This window comes from Schistocerca gregaria, chromosome 4, assembly GCF_023897955.1.
Source record: "Schistocerca gregaria isolate iqSchGreg1 chromosome 4, iqSchGreg1.2, whole genome shotgun sequence".
Taxonomy (NCBI): Eukaryota; Metazoa; Arthropoda; class Insecta; order Orthoptera; family Acrididae; genus Schistocerca; species Schistocerca gregaria.
Window position 1 is genome coordinate 675,875,885 of NC_064923.1, and position 19,560 is coordinate 675,895,444.

The following is a 19,560-nucleotide window of genomic DNA, read 5'->3' on the forward strand; positions in this document are numbered from 1 at the left end:
CAACGGGACCGACCGGCCGCCGTGTCATCCTCCACCCACAGGCGTCACTGGATGTGGATACGGAGGGGCATGTGGTCGCACACCGCTTTCCCAATAACGCCGGAATGAAATATTCATAAATATCGTTTGAGATATCGAAACGAGATTTTAGCAAATGATAGCACGCAAAGAGGAGAATCTTGCCATAAGGTTATTACATTAAAACTTAATTATCTACCGTGTAATTCCACTAACTACAGACTTTTTCTATGAAACAATGTCATTTTTAAGGGCCATTGATAGCTGGTTAAACGAGAAATGCTGTGGATTTTGGAACAGCGTAAGTGAAGCCATTACACGTTTATTTTTGTAGCGAGCGTGTGCGTTTTCATAAGCTATTGGCCTTACTTTTTCCTCAGTTCCTCACTTAATTAACTGAATAAACTATGGTTTCAGTATTCTCTCGTATTTGCGTCCGCATAACATTTTAATGAGGTGACGTGTAAACTCCGCTGCGTTTTGGCAAAAGAAGCAAATTTTAATATGGTAACAAGAGAAACGTAGGTTTTACTCAAAATTCGCTGTTCATGGCGTATCCCTGAAAGCTACAAATGGTAATAAGCCAGTCGAAAATAAATCGCCGTTTTTTGCATTTTCAGCACAATTCTTTCTAGATATTAACCAAAGCAGAGGTGACGGTAGATCTTTCTGAATGGTCACCACGCACATGTGGGCATAGAAGGGCTCCACTTAATATGTACAAAAAAACGTGAGCTTAGGTTTCATTTTAAAACAGCACTTGCCCTCCAGCACTCGGATATTCAACACCACTTCTTATTAAATAAAACATTAAACCAGTGAAAAACTGCTTTTAATAAACATTTTAAATACAAGAATTCACTTGTACAATCCGAGAAAACATGCAGCATTTTTTATTAAATAAAACAGAAAGCTAGTGAAAAACTGCTTTCAATAAACTTTTTAAATATAAGAACGCACTTGTTTAAAAATACAACTTTTTAATTCAGTAATAATCTTCTAGGATTTGCCGCAAATTTCTCAATTACTTTCTTCTCTAACATCTCGCAGTTTTCTTTTACGTAATTGCAGTGTACGCTCATCAGGCACAATCCTCTGAGCCTTTCTTCTCCCATAGTGCTTCTGAGCCACATCTCCACTCTTCGAAGTGTGCTGAAGGATCGTTCCACAGTCGCTGTTGTGCATGGAATAGTGCTCAAAATTTTTAATGCTTTTTTTCATGCTAGGAAAAAAATATTGGTCTCGTTAAACACGTCAATGACTTCCATATCCTTTAATTTAGCTTCAGTTATATTCTTTTTCCTCCACAAACTGTACCATAGTTCCAGTTCTTCGACAATACCATCCAATCCATAAAATGTTTTAAACAATTCTGCACTTTTCTGTTACAATAGAATTGCTCATATTCAAGGGATGTAGCTTATTTAGAGCAAAAGCTGGTGTATTTTCTGGTGAAAATCGTATATTTAATGAAAACATGAATGATTCAATGTATGGTGTTACCAGCGACCGTCGCCAGTATTCGTTGTCATTTTGGGATGGTGGATTGTTCGTTAGAAACTTCACATAGTCTGATCCCTTACTGCAGGGCCGGCCAAAGGCTGCACAGTGTGCAGACGTGCGGAAGTGCTGCACATGTGCGCACGTGTGCTACAGCGAGCGACAGCGACATCCGTTATTAGACATTTGTCCTAAATGAACGGCGGCGGCTCCACTTCCCCGTATATGTGGTACAAGCAAGAGCTCAACGTACCCAGTCTCGTTTACCCCTGGTAACCGTAACCTTAACAGAGAAGTACTGAGAAATGGCAGGTACTATGAAAAAGCAAAGGACAGGGGATCTATGTTCTTAGTCGCTTAAAAATGACTGGGAACTGCAATTCTTTTTTGCAGCCTTTGGTGAAAACTCAGTGTTTGCTATGCCGCCGAATAATACGCGGCCAGCTAAGTTTTCAATGGAAAGACACTACAATACATATCACAAAGACGAGTGTAGTGTACTCAAGAGTGAAGAACAGCAAGCAAAATTAAATGTCCTTAAGAAAATGGATAAGACACATCAACTCGATTATCATTTCTCATGACCAATGATAAACGTGTTTAGATTTATTCCTTTCATAATTAAAAATTATTGTTTACTAACTGTCCATTAGTGCCTCATTCTGCTCCATGTTACATTATTATCAGGAAAGTTGGTCATGAAACCGATTGTTCCAATGTATACTTACATTTAGGGTTTTTGTTTTTTTTATGTGTGAAGGGCTACGATCAGCTGAAGTCGATAAAACGTAACATTCATCTAATTGTCGGTTATTATGCATATTTCAGACGGAGCTGATGAAAGATGTAGCGATAATGGTATTGAAATAACAGGTGATCATCGAGAGGTCTGCGTTTATCATTCTGTTCAGAGGTCAGTGAGACAGAAATTATGTGGGTGTAACTGAGGGCACCGAGAATTTGTTATAGGAAACCTTGCATTAGTTTAATGTTATTTGAAATCATGAATAAGGTTCGTTAGAAGTCGCTAAGTGCTCTCTATCTTAAATACTAGATCAAAAATATTACTCGTATTTACTTGCCGTCAGTCAAGCTACCTTAATAAAAACCCACGGTTGTTAACTGTATTACTTGTCTTACTGGGTTAAACTGTTAACATAAAAGTAGACATCTCGATGAGTAGACTGTGTCAGTATTTTAAATGTTTAATACGCGAAATACCTTCCCGTAGTTGGCTTGCAAGCTGTGGAGAGAGCACTAGAATGCGCCGGTACAGTGTCCCAGCACGTGGATAAAGCGACATCTGTGGGTAGAAATATGTACTACATGAACGCTGACGGCTGCGGCGTGCACGCTGTGACCCGGAAGTTGCACATGCACAGGAGCACTGCACGCGTGCAGAATTTCTGGCCGGCTCTGCCTTACTGCCTACAAGTGAATACGCTGTTCCTTGGCAACGCAACATGCCTGCCTATAGCAGAGCGGATTGTTTATCGCTAAATTTATTATTTCTATAAGCTGCCCTGCCGGCAGTAACGTGCCGAAGACGAAAAGATTACTCCCGGATCTGCGCGAACGAGTTAGAATATCTTCTGGAGGGGGGGGGGGGGGGTAGGGGAGGGGGGGGGGAAGAGCGGCTGCTGCCCCCCCCCCCTGCCCCTCGCTGGGTACGACCATGTATATCGGCCATATTATTCTGCGTCACTATAACTGTGGTGGTGGTTGTTAGTAATGCTAGATATACGTTCATTAAAAGAGAAGGAAAGGGAATTTTCTAGTACATGCCCCCTAGCCTCCCCAAAATTTAAGCCTAATGATCCGCCACTGTTGTGTAGTCAGTGCAGTGTTGTTGATAAGGTTCCGAAAAATTTCACTTGTTTTGCTTCGAATAAAACGTAGCCTATACACTTATTACAGTTCCCATCTCCTATATAGTGTAGCTACTTCCTACTGCGATCGCTGCATTAATGCTGCCAACGAAGACTGCAGAAGTCTGTCGCTTTACCAAAGCAATATTCTGCGTTTCACAAAAACAAAATCAGCTACCGTGTCTATCAGGAGAACAATTCGAAAAATTGCTCTGAGCACTATGGGACTTAACATCCGTGGTCATCAGTCCCCTAGAACTTAGAACTACTTAAACCTAACTATCCTAAGGACATCAGACACATCCATGCCTGAGGCAGGATTCGAACCTGCGACCGTAGCAGTCGAGCGGTTCCGGACTGAGCGCCTAGAACCGCTGGAGAACAATTAACATACGGCATTATTCATAGCATGTCTTTTTAATTCGTACATAGTAAATTGGGAAATTGTATGAATCAACGCTTAAGAAAATACAGAATGACTAAAACACCTAATTCACAGTACCAAAATCTACTGTGAAACGTGAATTTTTTACAGATTCAACTGTACCGGTATCTTATGCCGTGGAAAGTCGGATGTGTCAGCGAGCAAAAATTCCGTTCCGTTGCTTCCAGGAATGAGATAACTGCAACAAATATGAGACGTAAATCTTCATATTAATTGCAACCTGTAGGGAAATAGAACTTCTTTGTGGTTTTTGTACGAAACAGCAGTATAAAAATCAAAGTGCTATTTCTAGTTGTCTTCTCTTTGAAACTCTAGGTAGTTATCCATATCCGGTAGAATTCAGCCACAGGGGAATAACAGAAATTAGTACATGGCGCGTTTAAGCCCATTTGAATTTTAATTTGTGGGGTGGGATATTGTAACTGTATTAGGATCATTTATTTAGTAACTCGTTGTACGAACAAAACAATAAATGTTTCATGCCATCCATATTTCTGGTGGCGAGAAAGGGCCAGTCGTCAATTGATCCATTCACTAACCTGCCAACAACGGTGCAATTGAGTGTTATTTCCAGGTAAGTGTGCACACAATAGGTATAAAGTACAATATTCTAATGCAGTTTCTTAGCACAGTCTCCTCTATTCCATACAAACATTCGATGAGTTAATCTTAAAACTTACATATGCACTGTGCTGAGGAACTGCGGGGTATATCTCCGTTTTACGTTATGAGAAGAAGCTGCACGTGTCAGTTTTTAAATTCTTTAAGCATTTTCCACTGCATACTAAAAAAGGAGAAGATTGAACTCTATGTAAATATTCTGCGAACTATTCCATTACGGTACTAACAGTGTCATCTGTCGTCACTCTGCGGGTACTTATTCAACGAGTCGCCCCCTGAGAGAGAGGAGAAAAAATTAAATTCGTTCTTAGCTGTATGATGGACAAAAAACAGGGGAAGTTTCTTACGACCGAGAGTCGTGCCACACCAATGTCATCAGACACTGACGTGCTAAAATCGAAGCAAGCTTGGCGCAAAATGGCCAAGAATTTGACGTACGCTCCACTCGATTACTGCTTAACTCATTTTTTTCTGATTTGCTAACATTTCACTCATCAAAACTTACTCGCGTTGTAAAGGGCCAACGGCTTCTCTTTGTTTGACGCCATTCAGGTACTATGTTCGAAAATAATTCGAAAGTACCGATACTGTAGAAAGCGAAGTCGATTAGCTAGTGCTATTTTATGATTTTCTTATCGACATACGGGTTTTAGGTTACGTAAAACGTTGATATCAGTTACCAAAAGTTTTTCCTGATCTCTGCATTTTCACTGCCACGAATTTATACCGTGATGAAAATATAGTTAATTGAGCACTGTGAGAATCAACTGGTCTATGGCTTCTAAAAACTGAAAACTAGGTCTAAACACATATTCTGAGACTTGTGTCCTCGCCGTTGTGAATTTTTAAAGGAATTGCAGTTGTTGACCGGTCACTGCAAAGAAAGGGGCGGTGCCGTACCGATGATACAAGAAAGAGAGTACAATTGTCGCAATGAAGTCTAACAAGAGTAAAGCAATAAATAAATAAATAAATAAAAATAAAGTAGTAATAATAATTTTTAATGTGGCTAACTATGATTCAAAAACCTATGTGAAGGTACATCTGAAGTTGCTGTTTATTGATTCATCTTATTTAGATGCGAGTAGTTTTGAGTCTCGCTCCTTATGACGACCATTAGTTACAACAAAATACGGTGTCTCTTAGGACAGGGCATAATATTTCCTCTCGAACAGTAGTCGATGGTCGGACGGAAATTTTAATGTGAATGATAAATATATTTTTGGATCATTAATGAGATGACTCTTAAGGATGTGGAATATGTAAAAATAAAACTACGGTTCGTTTACATTTTCAATTATGGATCTGCAACGTAGAGAGTACCGTAGTTGTCGAAAGACGCTCCTTGCAACAGACCAGTATATTAAACTGTAGTGATTTTGATATTTCATCTGTGTAGTGGTCAGTTGTGTGTACAAAGTGGAAACCTCCAATAATTGCATATTGTGTTTATTTCGCATTCGTTCTAAATCGTGTAAAAATGTGCACAGATACCCCCAGCCGTATATGCCAAAATCTGAGAGCAGCCATTCGCCATTCCTTCACTCTGTGTCCTACGATACCGTACAGACGTATCTGTAAACAGTTTCTTTTTTTCTCAAAATTTGTCTTCCTGTTGCCATTTAAAAAATCGTTACATTTTCTGAAACGAGCATTTTTATCATATTTTGTTTATGTGCACCAGTATGTCCACTGTTATATGGATTTATTTTGGAAGTATTTTACTTTAACATTTCTTTGTACCTAGCCACACTGTTATCTTTCCACTTAAATCATGAATGAAAAGCATGAAATCAGTTCTTCAGTGTATTCCACTGAAAAAATACAATGAGTGTAGAAATAAATAGCCTACTGTATTGTATGTACCTACTTCAGTGATGTTAACTTACTGGTTTCAATATTTCTTACCCATACTTCCGTCTTAATGTTACATGTTTTAAAAATAAATTAATCATAGTTCTTCAACAATCATTTTTTGTTTTTTCTTTTCTATGCAGAAAATGGTTGGCCCTGCCCCAGATAAAAAAATTTGTACCTCAAACTTCTTCTCTGTTTATGATGAGCTCTGTAGAAAGAGAAAGATGATGCCACTTCGTAATGTTAAGGAACATGCATGGAGAAAGAGCATCGATTTTTATACTGATCGAATAAAGTGTGATGAATGGATTCCTATTATAGAGGCAATTTCCACTGACCGGTCATTGCATTTTGTTGCTATAAGAAGTCGTTATGAGAAAAAGGGAGGTATGTATCTGTTGGACTAAATATTCACTTTAATTTTACATGACTTAAAAAGTTTTATCTTTCAGGAATTTAGTGTTCACAATTGTGGTTAACTCATACCACATTTTCAATTGCTGCAGTTATTTCATAATGGGATAAAATATATGAGTTGTGTTAACTTATGCAGCCCTCGGGAAATACGGAAGCGTCCGATACCGCCCGTCTGCTTTGACCCATGACGCTACAAAAATGGCGGAAACGACCATAAACCACGATTCCAATATGGCACATATATAGTCGTTACGTACACATTATGAGGACGAAAATAAATCGAAAAACAAACACACAAACGTTCCACAAAAAGCCTAATGACAACGGGACAAGTGCGGGAAATAGGGGGTTTTGGGTGGAGACAAACTAAATATAAACATATTTAGACACCCACCCCTATACAAAACCACGCAAAACGACGAATAAAACCGACATCACAAAACTCCCCAAATACCACTAAACACATTATCATCTGGAATCGGACACTTCCCTTGACCTATATAGCTCAACAGCAACTCCCGATCCCATAAATTAGGACCTAACACTTCCCTTGACCTAGGCCTATATAGCTCAAAACCATCTCCCGATACCAATACCAACATTCACAGCCACACATTGGGGTCAAGCACTTCTATTGACCGGTTATCCTTACGATATCTCCACATACAGCCATCCCTGGTCCGAGACGCCGGAACTTTAAATAAGCCTCATTTCTTCACGACATACTGAACACTTCACGACTTCATCCAAAAATCCGAATAGTTGAAGAAATTTTAGTAGAGACAACACACTGTCCCCCATCATAGCCGACAACCGAAAACTGTTGACCCTTTCATTTATATCCATACCTACCAAAGACATAAAAAAGCAATGTACCAAAATTCACACATGACGCCACACTCGCAAACTAAACCAAAAGCATCACCTAACACACTACCAGAGAGCACCACCGATCGCATCAAAACGATACTTACAAACACGCCACTCTCACAAACTAAATTCCGCGCCGTCATGACGTCACACACCACAACAGCCTTACGTCATGGGTCAAAGCCGACGGGTGGGATCGGACGCTTCAGTCGACCCAGCCCTTGGATTTATCTGAATCCTGCCCTTTCACTTCATTTCTTTTTTTCTGTTTTCTTCCTTTTTTTCGTTACGTCACTAGTTCTTTCTAAAATTTCGACAGACACAATAAAGATGTAATTCTTCACTGATTGACTTATATGATAACCTCTGGAATGAAATGTTTTGTGAATGATAGTTCGTCCTTCTGTTGATCACGTCATAATTATCTAGAGTGTTGGCATTACTTGCTACAGTCTCAGTTATGTAACTACCAAGTGAGGCACACTTCTAACTAGAAGTCTCACACTAGTATGAGGATTGTATCAATTTCTGATTAGTGCAAACGTTCAGGAGATACATGGATGTGACTGATACATTTTCCCTCACTTGGTTGCAACTTACACAGCATGTTCTGCATCTGAATGCTTGTACTTAGAGGCAATTTGTATCACTGATTGTCATTATCATTTAATCTAATCATAACAGTAGCCATCTTACACTAGTTATACAGAAAGTTTCAAAAATAATTGGCACACTAAAAAATAAAATATAGAGGGACTGGATGGCATACCAGCAAAAATGGTAAAACACCTTGCTAGATATCTTGCAGAGCCTCTGACATTCCTGATAAATTTAGTAACAAAGGAAGGAGTACTCCCAAAATGTTTAAAAAGGAATGAGGTAATGCCACTATTTCAAGGGGTGGGAGGGGGGAGGGGCTCAAGGAAACTAATTACCTGTAAGAATCACAACTGTTCTGTCTAATATAGTAGAAGCTGTAATTAAAGATAGAATTATAAGCTTCATATAGAAACAAAACATCATAAATGGAACACAAAGATTTAGAAAAGGAAGATCCATTAAGACTACAATATCATTGAGGCCCTGGGCCATCAAATGGAAGTATCTAGCGTGTACGTAAACCTTTTGAAGGCTGTTTATTATGTGTGTCTTACAATTCTTGTAGAAAAACTGGACTGCTATGGCTAAAGAGGGAAAGCTGCACATATCACAAAAACATTTCTTGAAATCAGACACTAGTGTGATGAAAAAAGGTCTACTATGATTTTCTGCAGATAAAATGTGGAGTAGCTCAGGGTTCAGCACTAGAACCTCTGTTCCGTATCTTTTTTATAAGTGATATACAGACTGTAGTAAATGGAAATACGATTATGTAAACTGATGATACAACTTTGCTAATTTGTAGTGACTCAGTAAAATATGAGGAAAGGAGAGATACTGATTACATGCATATGGCGTATTTTAGAGAAAATAATTTATATCAGCAGGAAGAAAACAGTGTGTGCAAAATTTGAAACAAATAGTCCAGATGACTTTATTCTGAGCATTGGGTATGTAGACTTACAAGAAGTGATCTGTAGTAGGTTTATGGAAATAAAGATGGACAAATTTCTTACATGGTAAAACCACAGTGATAAGATCAGTTCAAACGCAAGTACAAATATGTTCTTAATAAAAAAATAAATAAATAAAAATTACTATATGGCGAAGATAGAAACCTTGCTGAAATGTACTATGGACTTATCTTCCCACACATTTTGTGCTGTGTACCAATATGCGGAGGAGCAGCAGATTACACATTCAGAGAATTTTAAACCTTCAAAAGGAAGCATTAGATGCATAGCAAAACTAATGCGAATCCTGCGCAAACAAATTCAAAGAATATAAAATATTAATTGTGCCAAGAGTGTATATATGTGAGACAATACTTCTTTTGCTGCTAAGTTGCAAAACATCTTTTAACAGAGATGTTCATGACGACAACACAAGAATTGGAGAAAATTACCAAATATGGAGCAAAAGATTGAAAATGACAGATAGGCACTCTACAGATGCAGGAAGCTTATTTTATAACAGTGTCTCTTAGCATAAAGAGCATAAAGGAAAACTGAAGGGACATATCATATGTGGATGTCAGTATAAGGTGAAGCAGTACTTGTAAGCAAATCCATAAGACAGATGTAAATGTAAAATTAGAAATGGCGTAAAACCATTCCTTTTTCATGTGGAAGCAAATTTACTGAACAAAGGGAAAGTAAAACAAAGGGTAGTGCTGAAAATACAGAAGCTAAGATATAGACTAAGTGTATTTGGTGCATATTGATTTAAATTATTTTTCAGTGTGTATACCTGTCTGAATATATTCTCTAGTATGGGTAAACCCACATGATATCAAAGAAAAGTAGTTTTTACAGTTTCAGGACATCGTACAGGTTATTCTTCAGAATATGTCAGTTTACGAATTAAAAACTTGTGCCAACCACCAGCATTGAACACGCTTTCATCAACTTTGAGAAGGGTTACTTTTAATCCTGATCTGCAATCTTTGACTTAGTCTGGTATGAACATCCATTGCATGTGTTCACTAGATGATGTTCAGTTGTGTGTTGGTGATCTCTTCTGCCCAGTGATTCCCTGTGGGAATAGGAATTGCCGCACTGTTGACCCCAGATGTCTTCCATTCAATCATGTTTTTGTGGTATGCATTTACGGTTTTGTGTCTAAACTTACACAATGGACTGGCAACAGTTTTGTGACCCGAAGCCTACCATGACACACAAAGAGTGTTTTTTATGATAGTGATACTCCTTCTATTCATCCTGTACTGATCCTGCACTTGTGTATGCCTACCAGCTCGTCCATCTGTGAATGTAAACTCTAACCTCTCTGGGTCATAGACACCTTGGCGGTAACCACAAGCAGGACAATGTGTCCACTTCCACAGTGTGCCACAAAACCTGATTTCATCCCACACCAAATAAAGCAAGAGATGCCTTCAGCTTTCCTATGATCCTACACTCATGTGTGCCTAGCAGCTTGCATTCATCTGTGAATGTGAACTCTAATCTCTCTGGGTCACAGGAACCTTGGCAGGAACCACATGCAGGATAATGTGTCTGCTTCCACAGTGTGCCCAATTCCACAATATCATCCCATGCCAAATGAGGCAAGAGATGTCTTCAGCTTTCCCAGTGCTGCCGCAGCCGATATATGTACTGACAATGGATGCATCAACTACATGCTCATCTGTGACAACCGTGTCTTGTACCATGTGCGGACAGAGCATCACTACCACAACCCCCACCCAGACTTCAGATGAGGTGCCACTTTCTGGGTCCATGCCACCATCGCGGTCGAAAAACTGCTGCTCACCTCTTCCTGCGCTGCTGCAGCAGGTGATTGTTGGATGTCTCCTGAAACTACCTTGTCTGCAGATGGAGAACTCCAAAACATGGTTCTTCTTGGTCAATAACTTGTTGGATATTCACAAATTCTGAGTGACGATGAGTGATTCATGTGCCTGGTTAGCTGCTTATATGTAGAACCAGATCTCATCAGTGACCTGCTGCTAGATCCACCATCTCAATATGCTACACCATGGTCCTGCATTATTGAACATCTATCTGCCCTCTTGCCAAAGCTATTCATTACACCATTAATGACTTAACGTCTGCAGGAGCAGACCATGTCTAAATTGTGGCACCACCTGTGCTCCCAAGCCACATCTGAGAAGCTGCTAGACATTGTGCTTTGAGTCCTTGGCTTTTTAAATTGCTGTCCAATCTTCAACTATGTCTCCTGTCTCACAAGTCTGCTGTTTCAGGAGAGAAACTCAATCTTGCAGACAGTATTAGCCAGCATCAAAAGCTTGTTCCCTCCAGCAGCTCATCCATGGATTCAGAGGTCGTAGTCCTGATGCTTCCTTACCCTGCAGTGGCCATGCGTGCGGCACACACTCTCAGCAGCTATGTCCAGTGCCAGCTGGCGGTCAACCTCTGGCACCATATGCACCTCCAGTGCCTGCTTCCCACTCTTCTCCTTAGGCTGAATGAGTACACAGTGCATCAAACAGCTCGGGTGATACACAGCAGAGCCACATCCCGCATACCCATTATGTTGGTACCATGCGACTTTCAGTGATACTGCATGGTCTTGTCATCCACCATGTGTATACCAAAACTCTGGTAGCGAGTCCATTTAGTGGCCACGTCTCACGGCCTGTTGCCCGTCTGCTTAGTCATCCAATACAGTGAATGACCCTGCCTGCACTCTCCACTTTGTCATCGACACCAGGGCTGATACCAGCATCATTACACCATCACGCACTCCTTCGAGTCTTCTTCCTGCATTACTGTTCCTCCATTCAGCCACCAACTCCAACATACTTGCCTGTGGCTCATCAGATATTCGTTTTTTCCTGGATCTGGTATTCTGTTGGACCTTCCAGATCTCTAATGGCGACTGCCCCATTCTCAGAATCAACTTCCTCATACATTTCAGCCGCTTGCCGGACCTCCATTCAGCTACTCTGCTTCTCCATGCACCTCTTGCATTCCAGGTACCTTTGTCATCTTGCTCTTTCCACCCCCTCTCAGAACTTTGCACTTGTCTGTGCTACCTCGAAGTACTCATGTTTGACAGCGGACCTTGTCAATTTGCTGACCCAGCTTTCGACTTACCACCCACAGTTTTCTGACCTCCATGCCAACAACAACAACAACAACAACAACAACAATAACAAAACAACAACAACAACAACCTGCATCATCTGATTTCCAATGCATCAGCCACCTTTGCGCATGCTATCCACATGGTCACCGACCTCACCACATTACAGCCACACACGTCACTGAGGCTCCTGGCCTGCCTGTGCCTCCACCTTAACCACAGTCTCAACAAGTCAGTGACAATCAAACTCACAGCATTTTGTGTATCTTACTTTTGTCGATGAGTGTTGTTACGTTTGTACACATTCCATTATAGGTAATATTACTAATGGTACCTGCCATAGGCTAGTTAGTACTGAGGCCCCTTTCCTCTCCCTGTTCAGTATAAGGCTCGCCCCCTCTGCGCCACCAAACTGCACACACTAAGGCTGCAACACAGGACCTGTTTGATTCTGGGATTGTGTGTCCTTCGAACAGTAATAAGTCATCTCTTATACATCTTATGCCTAAAAAAGATGATTCTTTCTGCTTGTGTGGGGCCTACCGCAAACTCAATGCTTGGATGATCCTTGACAATTATCCGATTCCACACATCTAGGATTTTGCCCAACATCTGCAAAGTGCGCAGATTTTCAGTGTTATTGACTGCTGAAAGGCTTATCAACAACCCCCTATCCACAATATATCTAAAACCACTATTATTACTTCGTTTGGATTATTTGAATACGGCTACATGCCTTAAGGTCTTAAAAATGGCACGTAGATGTAGCAACAATTTATTGACTCAGTCTTGTTCCCTTTCCCTTTCTACTATGCTTGCCCTGAAGATATTCTCATATACCCCTTCTGCTGAAGAACATGATTTCGATTTATCTCGAGTTCTCAAAACTTTCATCAACAATAGCTTTAAGATAAACCATGATAAATGTCAGTTATGTGCTACCAGTGTCACTTTCCTGGGCCATACTATCTCCACTAATGATATTCACCCTGAGTCCAATCACATCACATTCCTCTAGATTTGCAGTTACCCAAAATATTTCATGACCTCCATCATTTGCTAGGAATGGTCAGTTTTTTCTAATGGCACATCCCTCACACTGTGTCCCTCAAGCCCCTCTAACATGTGCTTTGGCAGGCAAATACACTTCCAGCGCCGGTAAAGAGCTATGGTCTGATGAGACGCAGCGCACTTAAAAGAGCACTGGCCAATAATGCCACACTCATACACTCCATTAGTGACTTGCACATTTCTATCAATACAGATGTGAGCGAGTCTTCGATTAGTGCCATCCTGCAACAGCACATGAATGACTCGACACACTCTCTTCATTTCTTTCCCAAGAAACTTTCCACCTCACAATGTAAGTGGTGAGCCCTTGATAGGGAACTTTTGTCGATATACGAGGCGGTCCACCCCTTCTGCAAGAACATAGAAGGCTGGTATGTAACTATACATACAGATCACAAACCACTCGCTGTTACCATCCATAATTCTGCTATTGATTGGCTTGCTGCGCCACTGCTTTCGTCACATATACCTCATTTGCCAGTAAACCACTGATTTCTGCTATACAAAAGGAACCATGAATGTTGTCACTGACTACATGTCTCGTGTACACACTATGTCTTCAACACTATATCTTCACTGTTGGACTTGGACTAACTTGCATGGCTCCAATAGGATGATCCCAGTATAGATCATTTACTATGAGATGATGATATCTCATTGGTTATTGAGCTATGATGTCCATCTGGCTCTTGAAACATCGTGCTATCTGACACTTTCACAGGTAGTCTCCACCCCCTCATCCCCATCCCCCTACACCAGAAAGTCTTCTCGGTGATCCACGACATTGCGCAACCAGGTATTAAGTCTATTGCATGCATTGTTACCGAATGTTTAATTTAGATGGGCATTAAGTCAAAGTGTCTCATCTGAACATGCGCATGCCTTCTATTCCAACGCAGTTAAGTCGGACGCCATGCCCACCCTTCTCTGGGTCAATTCGATATACGTAAAGGGCAGTTTTGACACATTATCTCAACCTCATTGGTCCTCTCCCTCCCCAGTGGGTTGCTGATACATTCTGACCATTATTGACTGTGGCACCAGGTGGGGCAAAGCTGTTTCAAGCCTGGTCATTATTGGTGATACTGTTGCTCAGGCATTTGTCACCTTTTGGATTCCTTACTTCTGTTTCCCCTCTTCTGTTACTACTTATCAGGCTGTGCAACTTATCAGGCTGTGCAACTTGTGCAGTGCCAATAAATTCACACTACTGTCAAAGAAAATGCTTGCACATGAGTTTTCAGTAGCATCACATGCTCTCTCTTTCATTATGAGAGCAGTCATTGTTGCAAAATATGTCAGCAAAAGCACTCACTTCACTAATAGCTGGGAGCCTGGGCCTTGCAGACTAATGGACTGGTTGAGTTCTGGCACCCAATCCTTCAGGCAGCGCTCATGTCATTCTATTTCCTGGTCCTATGCTATCTTCTGGATCCTGCTTGGAATGGCCTTTAGGGTGGACTTATGGACATCCCTGGCTCACATACTTTATAGCGAACCCTTCAGCTTGCCTGCTGAATTTGCTGAAGACTCAGAGCCTCCACTCTGTTCTGAGCTCTCAACTTTGGTCGAGCATGACCACACTCTCATTGCTCACATCTGAACCCCGTCTCTGTGTGCCCACACTGCCTCATGTGTCTTTATTCATAAAACTTTAGAGCACTGTGACTATGTAATACTCCTTGATGACACCATGCAGTAAGCTCTCCAACTGCCTTATTTGAGCCCTCACAAAGTGCTCTGTTGCTCCACCTGAAACTTTGACATCCTCGTTCATGATAAGCTGCAAACCATTTCCATCAACATATTCAAGCCAGTCTGGATGCTTCATGATGATCTTCCCACTACCAATACCTGACTGATGAGTTTGCTCCTGCTCCCTCCTTGCTGTCTACCTCTCACATTTGATCCATGTGATTCATGTGTTCTGAGTGCTTTGGGTACGGCATTTGACAGTTTTTCCCCGAACATGGTCTCCACAAGCACTTTCCTTTAGCTTTCCACATTTCCCACTCTCCCCTACATTCCACACTTCTATGTTGACATCTGTTCTCTGTTGGTCGATGACATCTTCTTGCAGTTATGTGACAGTACTCTCTTTGTGCTTCAAGCACCTGCTTGTATGCTTGATGACTCCATGCATCATGTCACACTCCTGCACACCTTCAACATTTCTCCTAATGCAGAAGAAAATATTATCATCACCTTGATCGATGACCTCAACAGCCTTACCATCTGCATGTCTTTTGCCGCTCATGCAGCTGCCACAATGTGGATCCGCTCTCTGACATATCATGAAAACTACACTCAGGCTGGTGAAACATGTCACTTGATACCTCATGTGTACTTGGCTATAATACGATTACGAGGTTGCAATAGCTGCCACTGCACACACCCACAGCTCCGAAGTGTTTTGTAAATGTAACCTACAGTGAACATATATTTAAACTGTTGCATGATAATGTGTACATAAGTACAACAAGGTTTTCTTTCTAACAGTGGACAGAACAACATTGGAGAAAAAGCATTTTGATAGTACAGGAAGCCAGGAAATAAATGACACATGAAGTTAATGACAATGTCTATGAGAGGACATTCCAAATTGTTACTGTATATATATGCATATAAAATGTCTTATAATAATGTAAACCTAAACATAGCAAAGAACATGCTGTCCACATTCTTAGAACAAAATAAAGCAAAAGATGCATAGCCTACTTGGTTGCAGAGAGAAAGAATTAATTCTGTATGCATTTTCACTCACCAACTTATAATGTCAGTGGCGCAATTCCAACCAGTTCTCTTTCACTATCACCAGAATCAGCACCAAAATTGTCATCAGCTGTTCTCTAGGCTGTCCAATACATTCGTCGCCATCAGCGTATACAGTATATTATATGCTCAGATTCGCTCAGCTCTCTCCTCAGTCTCATAGCTCTTTACCCTGTCTACCCTGTGGTCCACTGGATTCAGGACTGCCTCCACTTGGAGGGCGTCTCTGTGGCATTCCTCTGGATCCCAGGACACATTGTTATGTGTGGAAACGAGGTGGCCGATATAGCGGCCAAGGATGCTGTCTGTTCCTCAGCCTGCTGTTCGCATGGTTCCCTTCGCCGATCTACAGAGTGTTTTACATCGTCGTGTTGCTCTTTTATGGCACACACATTGGTCTACACTTCCCAATAATAAATTGTGGGACATGAAAGTTCTTCCCTGTGCTTGGACCTCTTTCTCCCAAACTCGTAGTCAGGAGGAGGTAATTTTAACTAGGTTCTGGATGGGCCACTTTCTTTTTAGCCATTGACATCTTTTAAGTGGTGATCCTCCCCCTCATTGTCCCCACTGCTCTCAACTGTGGACAGTGAGACACCTTTTACGTCAGTGCCCCTATTTTCTGCTATGCACCTGTTTACAGCTGCCACCGGAAATATCTTCCATTTTAGCAGATGACACACACTCAGCCGATCGCGTCCTCGAGTTTGTCAGTGTCAGTGAGATGACATCCGTCATTTGAAGATCTTTTTGGGGGAAAACAAACACCCCCTTCTATATTGGTTTTCTAATCTTTCCTTCTGTTTTTTAGTTTCCCCACTTTTTGATTTTCGCTCCCATTGCTGCTGATTTTCAATTTATTTATTTATTTATTTCTCCCCTCAAGCCACAGAGTAGGTGCTAATGACTGTAGCAGTTTTGTGCCCTAAAACCATAAAAAAATGAAGAGAAATTATTAATTGTTTGTTCTCATTTATAATTCTGTCTATAGTCTGTGCTTCTCTTATGAATGTACCAAATGGTCTACTTTCTTCCTCAATGAGGTGGCGTCTACAGTAGCAAGACCTTCATGTAGCAGCCTTTCCACTTCTGTCATTGTAAAATTCTTGTTGGTATTTCAAATATAGGCCTTGATATCACTCCAAACCAATTCATATGGATTAAAATGGCAGTGATAAGGTGGTAGCCTAATTTCTGTACGATCTTGTTCCCTTGGCATCACAGCTTATTTTGTTTTACAAATGAATATAACAGGAGCTTTGGTGTGCTCATGTTCACAGCAGTGTCGCTTGTATGCAACCACTACATAGTTTCTTTGTGGTTACTGATTGTTGGAGTTTCGTCTAAAATCACAGAACGGTAAGATGCATTATCTGTTACAGACACCGTCGGAACACTAAACTGGAGCAACAAATCTTTAAACCATTCCAGAAACTGTGGGTGATCCATATTCTCATGATAGGCACAGGTTTTTCTTGGTCGAAAAACTACAAGTCCTTCATGCAGAAAACATTTTGAAGAACCTGCATGAGCCACACTTAATTGGGATGCTCTTCCTGTTGGCTGACGACCGCTGCTATTCAGATTATTGTCTGACCAACATATATTAACTGATTCTCCAATGTTGACCCAGGTTTCGTCTAACCCTATAATTGGACATGTATCCTTTCCTACAATTTTATGTAAAAAAACACCATGAGCTGCAATAACATGAGCTTTTTCAACTAACAGTTTTCGTCCAAGTAACTTTTCATAGCAGACACATATATTTTTTACCATTATTTTGAAGTGATTTTTTTCTCCACAGGGCTTCTCTTTGCACCTTTACCTTTTCGAAAGCTGAACCTGGTCAACCTCTTAACAGATCCTCAGTTTCCTTTTCCATCTTCTGCATATTACTCATGTCAGGAACTTGGATGCATGAACTGCTAAGCTGATTATGCGATAGTTCTTGCATTTGTCTGCTTTTGCTATCTTTGGGGTGTGTGGATTATATTTTTCCAGAAGTCTGATGGTATGTCTCCAGTCTTACAGATTCTACACACCAACTTGAATGATCATTTGGCTGCCATTTACTCCAATGATTTTAGAATTTCCAAAGGAATGTTGTCAATGACTTTCACCTTATTTGATTTCCAGAGTTTATCAACTCTGGATCTCCTGTGTCTTCCATATTGACTCTCATTCCTTCAGGATAGTCTTTTCACTTATCCACTTTCTCCTCTGCAGTTAAGTGTGGAATTCCTCTTGAACTCAAAATGTTGATGCAATGTATTCTTCATTTCACTGAAGGTTATTTTCAGCATTGTACTGAATCAGTCCTCCAACAATCATTTCTTTTTCTGTTTCCTTGCATTTTTCCTGCAGCCATATTTGCCATGGCTTTCCTGCTCTTCTTATTTATTTAATTCCTAAGTGACTTTACAATCCTATATTCCTGGCTTTTCCTGAACATTTTTGCACTTCCATTATTAATAAATCATTTGAAGTATTTCTTCTGCAACCCAAGGTTTCTTCACAGCTACCTTTCTTGTACCTATATCTGACTGTCCAGCTTTTGAGAGGGACCCTGTTAGAGATGTCAATTCCTCTTCAAGTGAACTGTGTATCACAACAGTCATGTCATCTCATAGCAGTCATTGTAATCTCTGATTGCTTGAGCTATTACTTTGTTCCATACTGTTATATAATTGTACAAAGTGAAAGTCAGAGAGAGACTGTGCTTGTTGAGTATGAACGCAGACAGAATGGGCTGCTATCTGCAAACAGCTAAAGCATTGTTTGCAATGATGCTCAGGCTTCAGGCTGCTACCTTGGGCTGTTCCAATGTTGGGGCACCTTGGGCAAAGGCTGTGCATCTGTAGGATCATCTGCAATCCCTGATGCCATTGTAGCTCTCAATGCACATAACATGGCTAGTTTGTTCTCAGGTAAGTATATATTGTGAACAGTTATAGGTGCTGAACCTCTGAGCAGTAGGCGTACTAGCTACTGGGTGGATAGATAATCCATTTCATCCTTAACAGCAGATAAGAGGAGACCAAAATGAAATTTTCACTTTGCAGAGAGTGTGCACTGGTATAAAACTTCTGGCAGGTTAAAACTGTGTGCTGTACCAAGACTCAAACTTGGGACATTTGCCTTTTGCGGACAAGTGCACTACCGACAGAGCTACTGGAGCACAACTCACGATCCGTCGTCATAGCTTAATTTCCACCAGTGCCTCATATCCTGAGGAGAAAGGACCATTGCCATAAAGGTATGTCCACACAATCCTGCTTTTGTTGTGCACAATTGCAGACAAACAGGAATAAAAGAGCCTGCACAAAAATTTGTGGAAAGAGCATGTGTACACATGGGCATTCTTGTGTCTGCATGGTGCTTCATAGCGCAAGCAATCTTTTGTGGATCCTCTTCTTTGCTTGGGAGTGTGTGCTGCTTTTCTTCTGATGA

General features: G+C 40.8%; 1 protein-coding gene across 1 annotated transcript in view; it reads left to right on the forward strand.

The window, feature by feature from the left end:
• The first annotated feature begins 3,974 nt into the window (after window positions 1-3,974).
• Window positions 3,975-19,560, forward strand: part of LOC126266622 (centrosomal protein of 78 kDa-like) — a 234,705-nt gene continuing 219,119 nt past the window's right edge. Inside the window, exons 1-2 of the mRNA XM_049970973.1 lie at window positions 3,975-4,405; window positions 6,450-6,696. Coding sequence (XP_049826930.1) covers window positions 6,453-6,696 — 244 coding nt within the window. The 5' untranslated portion in view covers window positions 3,975-4,405; window positions 6,450-6,452. The remainder of the gene's footprint in view (window positions 4,406-6,449; window positions 6,697-19,560) is intronic.